The 13,438-nt window shown below is 45.9% G+C and overlaps 1 protein-coding gene across 4 annotated transcripts in view; it reads right to left on the bottom strand.

Annotated features, from left to right (window-relative positions):
* The window catches only part of LOC115129849 (serine/threonine-protein kinase 11-interacting protein-like), a 46,336-nt gene extending 35,856 nt beyond the window's left edge, over positions 1–10,480 (bottom strand). The window contains exons 1-13 of one of the 4 annotated variants that reach the window (XM_065018984.1): positions 10,328–10,480; positions 9,929–9,996; positions 9,504–9,706; positions 9,234–9,308; positions 9,035–9,130; positions 8,841–8,948; positions 8,655–8,726; positions 8,407–8,536; positions 7,725–7,828; positions 7,035–7,124; positions 6,871–6,912; positions 6,570–6,746; positions 4,822–4,909 (exon numbers count right to left, since the gene is read on the bottom strand). In XM_065018984.1, the coding sequence (XP_064875056.1) occupies positions 4,822–4,909; positions 6,570–6,746; positions 6,871–6,912; positions 7,035–7,124; positions 7,725–7,828; positions 8,407–8,536; positions 8,655–8,726; positions 8,841–8,948; positions 9,035–9,130; positions 9,234–9,308; positions 9,504–9,706; positions 9,929–9,995 (1,252 nt within the window). In that variant the 5' untranslated portion in view covers position 9,996; positions 10,328–10,480. The other 3 variants (XM_065018986.1, XM_065018983.1, XM_065018985.1) reach the window with 3 other exon arrangements.
* Positions 10,481–13,438: the final 2,958 nt, after the last annotated feature.

Here is a 13,438-nt window from a genome sequence, read left to right as displayed (position 1 = left end):
TTTCTTTACATAGTTGAATATGCTGACAACAAAATCACACAACAATTATCAATGGAAATCAAATTTATCAACCCATGGAGCTCTGGATTTGGAGTCACACTTAAAATTAAAGTGGAAAACCACACTACAGGCTGATCCAACTTTGATGTAATGTCCTTAAAACAAGTCAAAATGAGGCTCAGTAGTGTGTGTGGCCTCCACGTGCCTGTATGACCTCCCTACAATGCCTGGGCATCCTCCTGATGAGGTGGCGGATGGTCTCCTGAGGGATCTCCTCCCAGACCTGGACTAAAGCATCCGCCAATTCCTGGACAGTCTGTGGTGCAACGTGGCTTTGGTGGATGGAGCGAGACATGATGTCCCAGATAAGCTCAATTGGATTCAGGTCTGGGGAATGGGCGGGCCAGTCCATAGCATCAATGCCTTCCTCTTGCAGGAACTGCACACTCCAGCCACATGAGGTCTAGCATTGTCTTGCATTAGGAGGAACCCAGGGCCAACCGCACCAGCAGATGGTCTCACAAGGGGTCTGAGGATCTCATCTCTGTACCTAATGGCAGTCAGGCTAGCTCTGGCGAGCACATGGAGGGCTGTGCGGCCCCCCAAAGAAATGCCACCCCACACCATGACTGACCCACCGCCAAACCGGTCATGCTGGAGGATGTTGCAGGCAGCAGAACGTTCTCCACGGCGTCTCCAGACTCTGTCACGTCTGTCACATGTGCTCAGTGTGAACCTGCTTTCATCTGTGAAGAGCACAGGGCGCCAGTGGCGAATTTGCTGTTCTCTGGCAAATGCCAGACATCCTGCACGGTGTTGGGCTGTAAGCACAACCACCACCTGTGGACGTCGGGCCATCATACCACCCTCATGGAGTCTGTTCTGACCGTTTGAGCAGACACATGCACATTTGCGGCCTGCTGGAGGTCATTTTGCAGGGCTCTGACAGTGCTCCTCCTGCTCCTCCTTGCACAAAGGCGGAGGTAGCGGTCCTGCTGCTGGGTTGTTGCCCTCCTACGGCCTCCTCCACGTCTCCTGATGTACTGGCCTGTCTCCTGGTAGCGCCTCCATGCTCTGGACACTACGCTGACAGACACAGCAAACCTTCTTGCCACAGCTCGCATTGATGTGCCATCCTGGATGAGCTGCACTACCTGAGCCACTTGTGTGGGTTGTAGACTGCGTCTCATGCTACCACTAGAGTGAAAGCACCACCAGCATTCAAAAGTGACCAAAATATCAGCCAGGAAGCATAGGAACTGAGAAGTGGTCTGTGGTCACCACCTGCAGAACCACTCCTTTATTGGGGGTGTCTTGCTAATTGCCTATAATTTCCACTTGTTGTCTATTCCATTTGCACAACAGCATGTGAAATGTATTGTCAATCAGTGTTGCTTCCTAAGTGGACAGTTTGATTTCACAGAAGTGTGATTGACTTGGAGTTACATTGTGTTGTTTAAGTGTTCCCTTTATTTTTTTGAGCAGTGTGTATATATATATATATATATATATATACATATATATACACATATACACACACATACACTAATACATACATACATAAATATATATATATATATATATATATACACACATACAGTGCCTTGCGAAAGTATTCGGCCCCCTTGAACTTTGCGACCTTTTGCCACATTTCAGGCTTCAAACATAAAGATATAAAACTGTATTTGTTTGTGAAGAATCAACAACAAGTGGGACACAATCATGAAGTGGAACGACATTTATTGGATATTTCAAACTTTTTTAACAAATCAAAAACTGAAAAATTGGGCGTGCAAAATTATTCAGCCCCTTTACTTTCAGTGCAGCAAACTCTCTCCAGAAGTTCAGTGAGGATCTCTGAATGATCCAATATTGACCTAAATGACTAATGATGATAAATACAATCCACCTGTGTGTAATCAAGTCTCCGTATAAATGCACCTGCACTGTGATAGTCTCAGAGGTCCGTTAAAAGCGCAGAGAGCATCATGAAGAACAAGGAACACACCAGGCAGGTCCGAGATACTGTTGTGAAGAAGTTTAAAGCCGGATTTGGATACCAAAAGATTTCCCAAGCTTTAAACATCCCAAGGAGCACTGTGCAAGCGATAATATTGAAATGGAAGGAGTATCAGACCACTGCAAATCTACCAAGACCTGGCCGTCCCTCTAAACTTTCAGCTCATACAAGGAGAAGACTGATCAGAGATGCAGCCAAGAGGCCCATGATCACTCTGGATGAACTGCAGAGATCTACAGCTGAGGTGGGAGACTCTGTCCATAGGACAACAATCAGTCGTATATTGCACAAATCTGGCCTTTATGGAAGAGTGGCAAGAAGAAAGCCATTTCTTAAAGATATCCATAAAAAGTGTCGTTTAAAGTTTGCCACAAGCCACCTGGGAGACACACCAAACATGTGGAAGAAGGTGCTCTGGTCAGATAAAACCAAAATTGAACTTTTTGGCAACAATGCAAAACGTTATGTTTGGCGTAAAAGCAACACAGCACATCACCCTGAACACACCATCCCCACTGTCAAACATGGTGGTGGCAGCATCATGGTTTGGGCCTGCTTTTCTTCAGCTGGGACAGGGAAGATGGTTAAAATTGATGGGAAGATGGATGGAGCCAAATACAGGACCATTCTGGAAGAAAACCAGATGGAGTCTGCAAAAGACCTGAGACTGGGATGGAGATTTGTCTTCCAACAAGACAATGATCCAAAACATAAAGCAAAATCTACAATGGAATGGTTCAAAAATAAACATATCCAGGTGTTAGAATGGCCAAGTCAAAGTCCAGACCTGAATCCAATCGAGAATCTGTGGAAAGAACTGAAAACTGCTGTTCACAAATGCTCTCCATCCAACCTCACTGAGCTCGAGCTGTTTTGCAAGGAGGAATGGGAAAAAATGTCAGTCTCTCGATGTGCAAAACTGATAGAGACATACCCCAAGCGACTTACAGCTGTAATCGCAGCAAAAGGTGGCGCTACAAAGTATTAACTTAAGGGGCTGAATAATTTTGCACGCCCAATTTTTCAGTTTTTGATTTGTTAAAAAGTTTGAAATATCCAATAAATGTCGTTCCACTTCATGATTGTGTCCCACTTGTTGATTCTTCACAAAAAAATACAGTTTTATATCTTTATGTTTGAAGCCTGAAATGTGACAAAAGGTCGAAAGTTCAAGGGGGCCGAATACTTTCGCAAGGCACTGTATACACACACACACACACACACACACACACACACAGTGGGGAGAACAAGTATTTGATACACTGCCGATTTTGCAGGTTTTCCTACTTACAAAGCATGTAGAGGTCTGTAATTTTTATCATAGGTACACTTCAACTGTGAGAGACGGAATCTAAAACAAAAATGCAGAAAATCACATTGTATGATTTTTAAGTAATTAATTAGCATTTTATTGCATGACATAAGTATTTGATACATCAGAAAAGCAGAACTTAATATTTGGTACAGAAACCTTTGTTTGCAATTACAGAGATCATACGTTTCCTGTAGTTCTTGACCAGGTTTGCACACACTGCAGCAGGGATTTTGGCCCACTCCTCCATACAGACATTTTCCAGATCCTTCAGGTTTCGGGGCTGTCGCTGGGCAATACGGACTTTCAGCTCCCTCCAAAGATTTTCTATTGGGTTCAGGTCTGGAGACTGGCTAAGCCACTCCAGGACCTTGTGATGCTTCTTACGGAGCCACTCCTTAGTTACCCTGGCTGTGTGTTTCAGGTCGTTGTCATGCTGGAAGACCCAGCCACGACCCATCTTCAATGCTCTTACTGAGGGAAGGAGGTTGTTGGCCAAGATTTCGCCTCAATACGGTGCAGTCGTCCTGTCCCCTTTGCAGAAAAGCATCCCCAAAGAATGATGTTTCCACCTCCATGCTTCACGGTTGGGATGGTGTTCTTGGGGTTGTACTCATCCTTCTTCTTCCTCTAAACACGGAGAGTGGAGTTTAGACCAAAAAGCTATATTTTTGTCTCATCAGACCACATGACCTTCTCCGGATCACCATCACGGCCTAGACATGCGCTGGCTTAAGCAGGGGGACCTTGCGGGCGCTGCAGGATTTTAATCCATGACGGCATAGTGTGTTACTAATGGTTCTTTGAGACTGTGGTCCCAGCTCTCTTCAGGTCATTGACCAGGTCCTACCGTGTAGTTCTGGGCTGATCCCTCACCTTCCTCATGATCATTGATGCCCCACGAGGTGAGATCTTGCATGGAGCCCCAGACCGAGGGTGATTGACCGTCATCTTGAACTTCTTCCATTTTCTAATAATTGCGCCAACAGTTGTTGCCTTCTCACCAAGCTGCTTGCCTATTGTCCTGTAGCACATCCCAGCCTTGTGCAGGTCTACAATTTTATCCCTGGTGTCCTTACATAGCTCTCTGGTCTTGGCCATTGTGGAGAGGTTGGAGTCTGTTTGATTGAGTGTGTGGACAGGTGTCTTTTAAACAGGTAACGAGTTCAAACAGGTGCAGTTAATACAGGTAATGAGTGGAGAACAGGTGGGGTTCTTAAAGGAAAAACTAACAGGTCTGTGAGAGCCGGAATTCTTACTGGTTGGTAGGTGATCAAATACTTATGTCACGCAATAAAATGCGAATTATTTACTTAAAAATCATACAATGTGATTTTCTGGATTTTGTTTTAGATTCCGTCTCTCACTGTTGAAGTGTACCTATGATAAAAATTACAGACCTCTACATGCTTTGTAAGTAGGAAAACCTGCAAAATCGACAGTGTATCAAATACTTGTTCTTCCCACTGTATATATAGTAAACATTTACCTTGTATAGAGGACTGTGGTCTGGGTTCATAGTCATAGTCGTAGTCACTGGGCTCTGAGATGCTAGCCCGTCTCACCCTCACCTTACTCTGAAACAACACAGATGGATATATATATTATACACACAACATTCCAGAAACATGCTCCTTCTCCTCTGCCTGTATTGATTTGCTCATTCCAAATGGACCTTACCCCGTAGACACCCCCTAGCCCCGTAGACACCCCCTAGCCCCCTTACCCCGTAGACACCCCCTATCCCCCTTACCACGTAGGTACCCCCTAGCCCCCTTACCCTGTAGACACCCCTAGCCCCGTAGGTACCCCTATCCCCCTTACCCCGTAGGTATTCCCTAGCCCCCTTACCCCGTAGACACCCCATAGTCCCCTTACCCCGTAGGGACCTCCTAGCCCCCTTAACCCGTAGACACCCCTAGCCCCGTAGACACCCCCTAGCCACGTAGACACCCCCTAGCCACGTAGACACCCCCTAGCCCCCTTATCCCGTAGACATCCCTAGCCCCCTTACCCTGTAGACACCCCTAACCCCCTTACCCCGTAGACACCCCCTAGCCCCCTTACCCCGTAGACACCCCCTAGCACCTTACCCCGTAGACACCTCCTAGCCCCCTTAACCCGTAGACACGTCCTAGCCCCGTAGGTACCCCTAGCCCCCTTACCCCGTAGGTACCTCCTTGCCCCGTAGGTACCTCCTAGCCCCGTAGGTACCCCCTAGCCCCCTTACCTCGTAGACACCCCCTAGCCCCGTGGGGTACCCCTAGGCCCCTTACCCCGTAGACACCTCCTAGCCCCCTTACCCAGTAGACACCACCTAGCCCCGTAGGTACCCCCTAGCCCCCTTACCCCGTAGGTACCCCTTGCCCCGTAGGTACCCCCTAGCCCCGTAGGTACCCCCTAACCTCGTAGACACCCCCTAGCCCCGTGAGGTACACCCTAGCCCCCTTACCCCGTAGGTACCCCTTGCCCCGTGGGTACCCCTAGCCCCGTAGGTACCCCTAGACCCCTTACCCCGTAGACACTCCCTAGCCCCTTACCCCGTAGGTACCCCCTAGCCCCCTTATCCCGTAGACACCCCTAGCCCCGTTACCCCGTAGACACCCCCTAGCCCCGTTACCCCGTAGGTACCCCTAGCCCCGTTACCCCGTAGACACCCCTAGCCCCGTGGACACCCCCTAGGTACCCCTAGCCCCGTTACCCCGTAGACACCCCCTAGCCCTGTAGACACCACCTAGCCCCGTAGACACCCCTAGCCCCCTTACCCCGTAGGTACCCCCTAGCACCTTACCTCGTAGGTACCCCTAGACCCCTTACCCCGTAGGTACCCCTAGCCCCCTTACCCCGTAGGTACCCCTAGCCCCCTTACCCCGTAGACACCCCCTAGCCCCGTAGGTACCTCCTAGCACCCTTACCCCGTAGACACCCCTAGGTACCTCCTAGCCCCCTTACCCCGTAGACACCTCCTAGTCCCGTAGGTACCCCTAGTCCCATAGACACCCCTAGGTACCCCTAGTCCCGTAGGTAGCCCCTAGTCCCGTAGGTACCCCTAGCGCCCTTACACCGTAGGTACCCCCTAGCCCCCTTACCCCGTAGGATCTTGATCCTATCAGAGGGTTAGTTAAAGCTATTAAACATGTATTTTTTCTAGCTGGTCAGGGTTTTAAGAGGTACACAGAGTGGCTAGGGGATGAGGACAGACCCCCAGCCTCTCAGTGAGCTGTGTAGCAGACTTACTTTGGCTTTCTTCTTGCGTTGTCGTGTCACTCCCACCTCGCTGACCGACAGGCTGTCACTCAACTCCCCGCCCCCGCTGGACACTACTTCCTGGTTACCCCGCTCTGGAGCCCTGGTGATCAAGGGCGAGGCCTGGGACTGAAGCTGCCCAATCAGCTGTCCCGGTTTGGGTAGCACCTGAAGGCGGTACAAAAGTGGCGAATCCCACAAATGAACTTAAAGTGGACATCAACAAGTGACCAAACAAGACTAGAGAAGTGTTGAGTATATGCCTGCTGACCCACAGGAGTGGCCTACTCACTGACAACTCTGAAGAGGAGAGAGGGCTGCTGTCCAGTCTGAGCTAGAGGTGAGAGAGGGGGAAAGACAATATTAAACTCGAGGAGGAGACAGAGAATCATGAAAAAAAGACTGGGTCCAAATTCAGCTTTCCGATTTTTCTCCCTCCCTCCCCCTCTCACTCACTCTGAGGTAGGCAGCCTTGGGGGAGAGGTGGCGGACAGTGCGGGTTCTGTGGGTCTTCTGGAAGAACAGTGGGTTGCCCTTCAGATTCAGCTAAGAAGAGACAGAGGCTACAGGTCAGCGGATCTGGGATAACACTGAGGCTACAGGTCAGTGGGTCTGGGATAACAACGAGGCTACAGGTCAGTGGGTCTGGGATAACAATTAGGCTACAGGTCAGTGGGTCTGGGATAACAACGAGGCTACAGGTCAGTGGGTCTGGGATAACAACGAGGCTACAGGTCAGTGGGTCTGGGATAACAACGAGGCTACAGGTCAGTGGGTCTGGGATAACAACGAGGCTACAGGTCAGTGGGTCTGGGATAACAACGAGGCTACAGGTCAGTGGGTCTGGGATAACAATGAGGCTACAGGTCAGTGGGTCTGGGATAACAACGAGGCTACAGGTCAGTGAGTCTGGGATAACACTGAGGCTACAGGTCAGCGGGTCTGGGATAACACTGAGGCTACAGGTCAGCGGGTCTGGGATAACAACGAGGCTACAGGTCAGTGGGTCTGGGATAACAACGAGGCTACAGGTCAGTGAGTCTGGGATAACACTGAGGCTACAGGTCAGCGGGTCTGGGATAACACAGAGGCTGTCACACAGTAAACTACTGATAAGCACACTTCTAAGTTCTCTCTCTCCTTCACCATGTTGAGACTGTGAAGCATAGACAGAGGAGCCAGCTGGGAGTGATCCAGTAGCAGGTTGTAAGCCAAGTCCAGGTGCTGTAGGGATGACAACTGTTCCACTCCTGCATAGGGTCACAGTCACACACACACACAAATCAGACATCTAGGCATCTCATACTGAGACGGGGGCAGAGTCAGCCATCCAAGACTAACAGAGACTTAGAGAGTACACTGAACAATAGGGAGACGGTTGGGGGAGAGAGATGGGCAGATAGGCAGTACTGGCAAACAAACGCTAGAGTATGCCAGTATATTAATATATTCCTAGCTTCCTGTTTATCTATAGCCCCCAACTGTTTGTGGACACAAGGCTGTAAACAGATCGAAGGCTTTGATTGGCTGATGTTCTTGTCTTGTACAAGGCTTTGATTGTCTGAAGTCCCTCTCTGTTCCAATACTGATAGAGGTCAGTTCAAGGGGTCATGCATAACAGATAGTCTTGAGGGAATTTGCAGATGGAATACTATTGCTAACTATTTGGTATTGATGATTTTTGGCATACGTTTAGGAATAATATCAATATTAGGGCTGTGGTAAAAAAATAATGTTTTTTTAAATATCCCATTATCCGTAGAGAAACCACCATACTATCATTCATTATAGCATGACCAGATGGTGTCTATCAGAGGTGTTACAGTACCGTTGATGGTCTCCAGCTCGTTGTTTCTGAGGATGAGAGTGAGGAGTTTGGCTCTGGAGCTCAAGCCCAGCGTTGGTGCTCTCTGGAGATTGTTAAAGCCCAGGTTGAGGTGCTCTAGCTCACTCAGAGGCTGAGAGAGAAGGAGGAGAAAGACAGTAGATATGGAGATAGCCCAGTGCAGTAACTTACTGCATGTCTCCAACTCTGACCCCTCTCAACACACAGACACAAAACCTATCCACAAATACCTTGAGAAAGTCAGCACACTCCTGGATTTTATTGTGGCTAAGATCCAGAGACTTCAGAACATTCAGTAAACTCTAAAAAAGGCAGAGTGACTCACATTAAAACATTGCCAAAAAAGTGATACACATTTTAAAAACAAATGTCAAAGTCAGTGAATAAATAAACCAGAGAGCAGGAGCATGTCTTACCAGTGACTCATCCAGGCAGACTATAGCGTTGTAGCTGAAGTTGAGGGTGTGCAGCTCCAGCCAGGGCAGTGCAGAGCTGAGGTCTCCTCCACACAGAGACAGTAGCTCCTGTAACAATAACACTGGCTCAAACTCCAACACAAAGGGGTCTGTTATTCAGAAAGAGAAAACAGTGAAGTGTGTGTGTGTGTTACCTCCAGGGAACTGAGGCTCTTGGAGCAGGTGAAGACCTCTAACTGAGAGTAGACTCCCCTCAGGTCCTCCAGACAGTGAGGGGGGATACGCTTCAACTGGGAGACAGAACAACAGGCCCAGAGTAAGTCAGATTCATCTATATACAACATGTATACTGTTTTGTTACAAAGGAGAAGCGCACACATTTTCCTCCCATACCTCTAAGGACTTGAGAGACTTGAAAGGAAAGATCTTGACCACTGACTGAAACCTCGACCCTGGTGGATTGATGAGCTAGGAATGAAAAACCAAAGGCCAAAGAACATTATATAGACTGCTATAGCGCCACCTAGTGGCTCAATTAAATTCCCTAAGATGTCCACTTAATTCAGTTTTATAGTTGGAACATTTTTGTTTATGAAGTGCTGAGCAATTTATGCATACATCTATTACAAAACTGTTCACAAATAGAGCAGGACACACACACACCTTGAGGGAGACAGTCTTCTGCAGCACGTCGAACAGGAACTGGAGCTGCAGTAGGGAGGTGGTGTCAGCAGGGTGTGATGGCAGAGCCAGGAAGCCATGTTGGTGAGTCCTGGAGAGGAGGTACTGCTCAAACAGACGACCTAGGTGCTGCATAGAGTCTGCCTGTAGAGTCAGGGTACTGCTGCCGTCAAGCACAGATGCACCTGGAGAGAGGAGAGACAATGTGAACACACCACTTAAAACCAGCAGTTATAATGCAACATAAAATATATGAAGCATGTAGCTACAGTATAGCTATGAGGCCCTAATGATTTCGAACAACGTCAAAAGAACAGATTAGCAGGTCTGGGATAACAGGGGCTATGTCCAGAATATGTTTTGGGAGACAGACATGATTTCAAGAGAGGGTGGTGATGTTACTATACCATGATTCCGAAGCAGAGTGGCCAAGCTGTTGACAAGGGTGGATTGGCCACTGTGACATCCAGCCATCCTGCAGGTAAACAATGCGCCATAAAATAGATGAGAAGACCGAGACAGATGATTCTGGGGAAATGTGACACGTGCAAACAACCTAAACAATAGCAGAAATTGTTAAAATAAAATACGTTCTCAACTTACAGTATAGAGATGATGGACGCTAACTTGTAGGATACTGGTTAAATACCAGCTAGCTTGTTAGCTACATTGCAATGCAGGACCTGCAGTTGTTTGTGAACGTTAAACTGGGCTACTCACAAAGCCAACACGAATCTATCTCTAGCTAGGCTGTTGTAGCTTGTCTTGGATAGCATTCCAGACTATTTCTTGAGACACCAACATACCTTACCTATCTTATGTGATAGTCAAGCAGTGGTCAACATCGACATTCCCTTCCGATTTCCAGCAATACGACAAAAACATCAGTCATATAACTTCAAGTGTACTCGGTTGTCGATGTTGACATCTTCACTTGGACTGATGTCACGTGAGGAAGTTTCGAAAAAAATATACAGTGGCCCGGAGAAACCAAATTTCAAAAGGCTGAAACAGGCGTTTTCGTAACTTGTGCCAATCAATGGATATTGAAATGTTATAAATTAGCGAGACATCTCTAAAAAAAAAATTACAAAATATGACTCAAATTTCAGATTCAGTCTGATTTCTTGGCCATAGCCACCACTAGATGGCTCCCTACCTTAAGAAGCAGGATCAAATCATAGGGGATCAACAATATTTACTTTATGACAGTGACAACGCAATGGGGCATTTCCAATTAGCTAATTTGTTAATCTTTATTAAGTGCATTCTGAGAACACTCAGCACATCTTTCTGGTATGCCTTATCGCCCTTTTAACATGTTCTGGATGTTATCTTTACAATGGAGTGGAAGGACAATACACAGTTTTCAACACTGCAAGAAGTAGCCAGATGTAACTATGCAAGGCACGCAAAATAGTATCGTTTAGCCTACTAAAGACTTTTAACAAATTTGTAATTGTGAGTAATTAAGTAAAGTAAGCATTTTTACAAATAGGCCTACTACCACTGCCTTTGCGGGGATCCTTTAAGTTTCCACCTTTTAAACCAAATGACCAAAACGAAGTGGTTTCTCTAATATAAGCCTGTACCATTCATGTCTTGTTGCTAGGCAACACGCACACACGCGCACACACGCACACGCACACACAAGACAATCTTTTTCCATTCGGGACTGGGGATGTTTCCATGTAAGGATTTATGTACGGTAATTTGGTAAACATTTCCATCCCCTGAGATGCTCTGGCAGGAAAGGTTCTCTGCAGACCAAGCATGCACTGAAAGCATGTTGGGACTGTTTCAAATTCCCCGATTTTTGGGATTGCATTAACATCAAGCAATATGATTTATGTTATAGAAAGCATGGACCAACTAAACATTGTGGATTAGTTGGTTGCATTTTTATGGGTGGAAACGCCTTCTAAAAAAATCTCTAATTGTGTGACCTTGATTTTCCATTTCAGTTTAGACCATTCAGTCTGCCATCTTCTGTTTGGGATTCTCAAAGTATGATCATATGGTTACAGAAGTAAACAAATACACAATGCTTAGGTTATGTTTAGATGTTTAGATGTCTTTGTGTGTATGAAGTGTTGGATTACGTTTATATTGGCACATAGATCTGGGAATAAAAAGTTTTCCACAATCCTCAACATTTCTCTATTTATCCAATCAGTGACTCAGTCAAATGAATGTCAATTAAGTCTAATCAACACACTAAATAAACCATGCTCCTTCACTGTCCAAACGCTGCTCTCAAAATGGAAGAACAATACCTGACCATCCCCCAGCAAGCACAGGTAACCTAGCCTGAAACCTAGCCTGGAACTCCTGTACCCTGGCCTAGAACCTAGCCTGGAACGCCTGGACCCTGGCCTAGAACCTAGCCTGAAACCTAGCCTGGAACTCCTGGACCCTGGCCTAGAACCTAGCCTGAAACCTAGCCTGAAACCTAGCCTGGAACCTAGCCTGAAACCTAACCTAGTCCCACATCTGTTTGGGCTATTTTTTTGTGTGACACTTACCAAAAGGGTTGACAAAACAGCACAAAAATATCTGGGACCAGGCTACGGGAAACGTCCACCTCCTTTGTGGCCTTTTGCACAGTAGGCTACATGTAAATACAACATGGTTGTAAAACGATTCCTCTATTGGCTCATAATTGATAGAGAACAGAGGGATGATTCAGGATCAGGACATGTCAAGTCAAGGCTTTTCTTCTTCCAGAACAAGGTCAAAGGACCATATCACTGTCCCTTTTGTCTTCACTGCATTCCAAGGGCTTGTTTTAACTGTTGCAAGTGAACCAGTGCGGTTTACTTTTAGCCCTGAACAAATCAGGTCTGTTAGAAGGCTTCGGCAGGTTGGATTAAAGCTTTCTTGGATCTGTTGTAGCAGCTTACTGTACTGTACTGTACTGTACTGTACTGTACTGTACTGTGCTGTATGTCAGAGAGAGAGAGAGAGAGAGAGCGCAAAACCTCACTAGTAAAATATAACATGTGAGTCAGTAAACTTCTCAGGTCACAATTCATCACAATACAAACACAGGGTGTGCCTAGGCATCAGGCCAGGCTATTGTTCTTATACATTATAGTCAGTATAGCCAGGATACTGTTCTAATACATTATAGTCATTATAGCCAGGATACTGTTCTAATACATTAGAGTCATTATAGCCAGGATACTGTTCTAATACATTATAGTCAGTATAGCCAGGATACTGTTCTAATACATTATAGTCATTATAGCCAGGATACTGTTCTAATACATTATAGTCATTATAGCCAGGATACTGTTCTAATACATTATAGTCAGTATAGCCAGGATACTGTTCTAATACATTATAGTCAGTATAGCCAGGATACTGTTCTAATACATTATAGTCATTATAGCCAGGATACTGTTCTAATACATTATAGTCATTATAGCCAGGATACTGTTCTAATACATTATAGTCATTATAGCCAAGATACTGTTCTAATACATTATAGTCATTATAGCCAGGATACTGTTCTAATACAGTATAGTCAGTATAGCCAAGATACTGTTCTAATACATTATAGTCATTATAGCCAGGATACTCTTCTAATACAGTATAGTCAGTATAGCCAGGATACTGTTCTAATACAGTATAGTCAGTATAGCCAGGATACTGTTCTAATACATTATAGTCATTATAGCCAGGATACTGTTCTAATACATTATAGTCAGTATAGTCAGGATACTGTTCTAATACATTATTGTCAGTATAGCCAGGATACTGTTCTAATACATTATTGTCAGTATAGCCAGGATACTGTTCTAATACATTATAGTCAGTATAGCCAGGATACTGTTCTAATACATTATAGTCATTATAGCCAGGATACTGTTCTAATACATTATAGTCATTATAGCCAGGATACTGTTCTAATA

The sequence above is a fragment of the Oncorhynchus nerka genome, linkage group LG5 (genome assembly GCF_034236695.1).
Source record: "Oncorhynchus nerka isolate Pitt River linkage group LG5, Oner_Uvic_2.0, whole genome shotgun sequence".
Classification (NCBI taxonomy): Eukaryota; Metazoa; Chordata; class Actinopteri; order Salmoniformes; family Salmonidae; genus Oncorhynchus; species Oncorhynchus nerka.
This window is presented reverse-complemented; position numbering and strand designations above follow the sequence as displayed.